The 3,334-nt window shown below is 50.7% G+C and overlaps 1 protein-coding gene across 1 annotated transcript; it reads left to right on the top strand.

Moving 5' to 3' along the window:
• Positions 1 to 224: 224 nt before the first annotated feature.
• On the top strand, positions 225 to 3,101 carry EMH_0075650 (uncharacterized protein; the record flags this gene model as incomplete). Its single annotated transcript, XM_013499639.1, has 2 exons — positions 225 to 1,983; positions 2,212 to 3,101. The coding sequence occupies 2 exons, from the start codon at positions 225 to 227 to the stop codon at positions 3,099 to 3,101; spliced, it is 2,649 nt and encodes an 882-aa protein (XP_013355093.1).
• Positions 3,102 to 3,334: the final 233 nt, after the last annotated feature.

The raw sequence follows: 3,334 nt of genomic DNA, 5'->3' as shown, positions 1-3,334 counted from the left end.
TGTCTCCGACAAGAAGCATATCGGCTTCTCCTTTTGTCTTTGCTGCTGCAGCAGCAGAGGGTTCTGCTGCTGCTGCTGCTGCTGCTGCTGCTGCTGCTGCAGCGGGTGGTGGTGGTGGTGGTGGTGCTGCTGCTGCTGCTGCTGATGATGATGATGATGGTTTGTCTTTGTCTTCTTCTTCTCTCGTAATCGACCGTAGAGAAAGGAGACAGGAAACAGAGAGCATGCAGCAGCAGCAGCAGCAGCAGCGACAGCAGCAGCAGCAGCAGCAGCAGCAGCAGCAACAGCAGCAGGAGCAGCAGCAGCAGCAGCACTGCACCAGCTGTCTCCTCTCTCGTTTCTTGGCTTTCGCAGCTAAAGACCTCACACCATGGGAGAGGGGGCTTATCCTGGGTGGGGATAGCAGCAGCAGCAGCAGCAGCAGCAGCAGCGGCAGCAGCAGCAGTGGCTGCAGCTGCTGCTGCAGCATCAGTAGCAGAACCACCAACTGTAGCAGCAGCAACTGCAGCTGCTGCTGCAGCATGAGCAGCAGCACTACCCCTTCTAGCTGCAGCAGCAGCAGCAGCAGCAGCAGCAGCAGCAGCAGCAGCAGCAGAGGCAGCAGCGAGCGCAGCAGCAGCAGCGGCAGCTGCTGCTGCTGGCAAGTTAAGGGGGGGAGCAGCAGCACAGAGGAGACAGCGGAGACAATAAAGGAGACCCTCAGCATCTGGCCTAGCGAGCAGCAGCAGCAGCTGCAGCAGCAGCAGCAGCATATAAACGACACAGTAAACTACTACAGCAACAGCAGCAGCAGCAGCAGCAGCAGCAGCAGCAGCAGCAGCAGCGAGGTAGGGGATGCTGCGCTGGATTTGTTGAATCAAATGAAGGGCCGCATGCAGCAGCAGATAAAGCGGGAGCAGCAAACAGCAGACAGAATTGTGGTTCGTACTAGGCAGCAGCAGCAGCAGCAGCAGCAGCAACAGCGACAGCAGCAGCAGCAGCAGCAGCAGCAGAGGAGAGGGGAGAAGCTAGGGGAAGGAGAAGCGGAAGACAGTGAAGAAAGTGCTGCTGCAGCGAGGCTGACTCTGGGCACAGCAGCAGCAGCAGCAGCAGCAGATGCAGATGCAGCAACAACACCAGCAGCAGAAGCAGCAGCAGCAGCAGCAGCAGCAGCAGCAGCAGCAGAAGAGGCTGCATACAGTCGAGCTATGGATATGATGGAGGACAGCGAAGGAGCAGCAGAGAGAGAAAACAACGCAGAAGAAGAAGAAACAAAACCTCTATCTCTGTTGCTGTTGCTGCAGCAGCAGCAGCAGTACCAGCAGCAGCAGCAGCAGCAGCAGCAGCAGGAGAGAGAGGCGGATCTGCTGCTGTCTGTATCGCGCTGCCTTCAAACTCTACAGCAGCAGCAGCAGCAGCAGCAGCGACAGCAGCAGCAACAGCAGCAGCAACAGCAGCAACAGCAGCAAGAAGAAGAAGAGAAAGAACAAACTGAAGCAGCAACAGACAGCAGCAATGAATGCAGCACCTCCATTGCCCTTCACAGCAGCAGCAACAGCAGCAGCAGCAGCAGCAGAAGCAGCAGTGGCAGCAGCAGCAGCAATGGTAGCAGCAGCACTCCCCTTCGCAGCATCAGCAGCAGCAGCAGCATCAGCAGCAGCAGCAGTTCTCTGGCCATGGTACCTACCCGCAGCAGCAGCAACATCAGCAGCAGCAACAGCAGCAGCAACAGCAGCAGGAGCAGCAGCAGCAGAAGCAGCAGCAGGAACAGCAGCATCCATCATCACTATCCTCGTCGTCGTCGCAGCAGCAGCAGCAGCAGCAGAAGCAGCAGCAGCAGCAGCAGCAGCAGAAGCAGCACCAGCAGCAGAAGCAGCAGCAGCACCACCGCCACCACCACCACCACCATCAGTAGAACAGCAGCAGCAGCAGCAGCAGCAGCAGCAGCAGCAGGAGGAATAGGAGAAACAGAAACAAAAACAAAAACAGCAAAAGCAAGAGAAAGTGAAGCTGCTGCTAGTAGTAATATATTATGTGTAGACTATATTTATAATAAAAATAAAAATAAAAATAAAAATAAAAAAATAATAAATAAAATAAAAATTTTATTGAAAGATATATTTATTTATAAAAATATTAAACCAACAAAAAATATATTTATTGTTTTTTTTCTTTTTATTTATTTTTTATTTTTTCCTTTTTCTTCTTCTTCTCGTTTCTATACAAATTCAGGTGTATATGCAGCTTATAAATATGCATGCAGTTTATTAAACCCAAAACAAATCAAATATAATATTATAAACAATAAACTACAGCAGCAGCAGCAGCAGCAGCAGCAGCAACAGCAGCAGCAGCAGCAGCAGGTGCAGATACACCAGGAAGGAGAAGAGAGACAGATAGATAAGAGAAATAAACAAATAGAAGATAATATAAATACACAGCAGCAGCAACAGCAACAGCAACAGCAGCAGCAGAGAACAGAGCCTGATGAAATAAATACAATTGCTGCTGCTGCTGCTGCTGCTGTTGCTGCTGTTGCTGCTGCTGAGGATAGAGGGGAGGAAGCAGAGCAGCAGCAGACTGCAGCAGCAGCAGCAGCAGCAACCGCAGCAGCAGCAGAAGAAGCAGAGTTGCTGCTGTCTGCTTCGTCCCCCAGCAGCAATCTGTTGTTCCTCTTGGACGTTCTACAGCGCAGCAGCAGCAGCAGCAGCAGCAGCAACAGCAGCAGCAGCGAGGGAGAAAGCCTGAAGAATGAGTTTATAAAGAAGTGGAGTGAAATAAAAACAGAAAAAGAAAAACAAAAAAATAAAAACAGCAACAAACAAAACACAGATATACAGATGTTGCTGCTCGATAGGCTGCTGCTGCAGCTGCAAGGATTAGGAGCAGCAGAAACAGCAGCAACAGCAGCAGCAGCATCTGATACTGCTGCTGCTGCTGCTGCTGCTGCTGCTGCTGGTGGTGATGATGATAGTACTGAAGCTGATGCTGCTGCTGGTGAGGAGGGCGGTGGTGGTGGTGCTGCTGTTCCTGCTGCTGCTGCTGCTGCTGCTGTTGCTGCTGCAGCAGCAGCAGCAGCAAAAGGAGCATCACTTGTAAAGGGGAGAGAAGAAGAAAGATAGAAAAGGAGACAGAAGAAATACACAGATATATAGATAAAATTAAAAAAAAAAAAACAGAGACAGAGACAGAGAGAGAGAGAAAGGGAGAGAGAGAGAAAGAGAGACAGAAAGAGAAAACGATAGAGAGAGAGAAAGAGAAGGAGACAGAAATATATATGAAGACAAAGACAAGGGGGGGGAGGGGAGCTCTTCTTTTTCTATCAAACAAACAACGAAGCAGCAAACAACAGACT

The sequence above is a fragment of the Eimeria mitis genome, genomic scaffold (assembly GCF_000499745.2).
Source record: "Eimeria mitis Houghton genomic scaffold, Emh_scaff4502, whole genome shotgun sequence".
In the NCBI taxonomy this organism is placed as follows: Eukaryota; Apicomplexa; class Conoidasida; order Eucoccidiorida; family Eimeriidae; genus Eimeria; species Eimeria mitis.
Note: the sequence above shows the minus strand (reverse complement) of the source record. Positions and strands in the feature narration are given on the sequence as shown.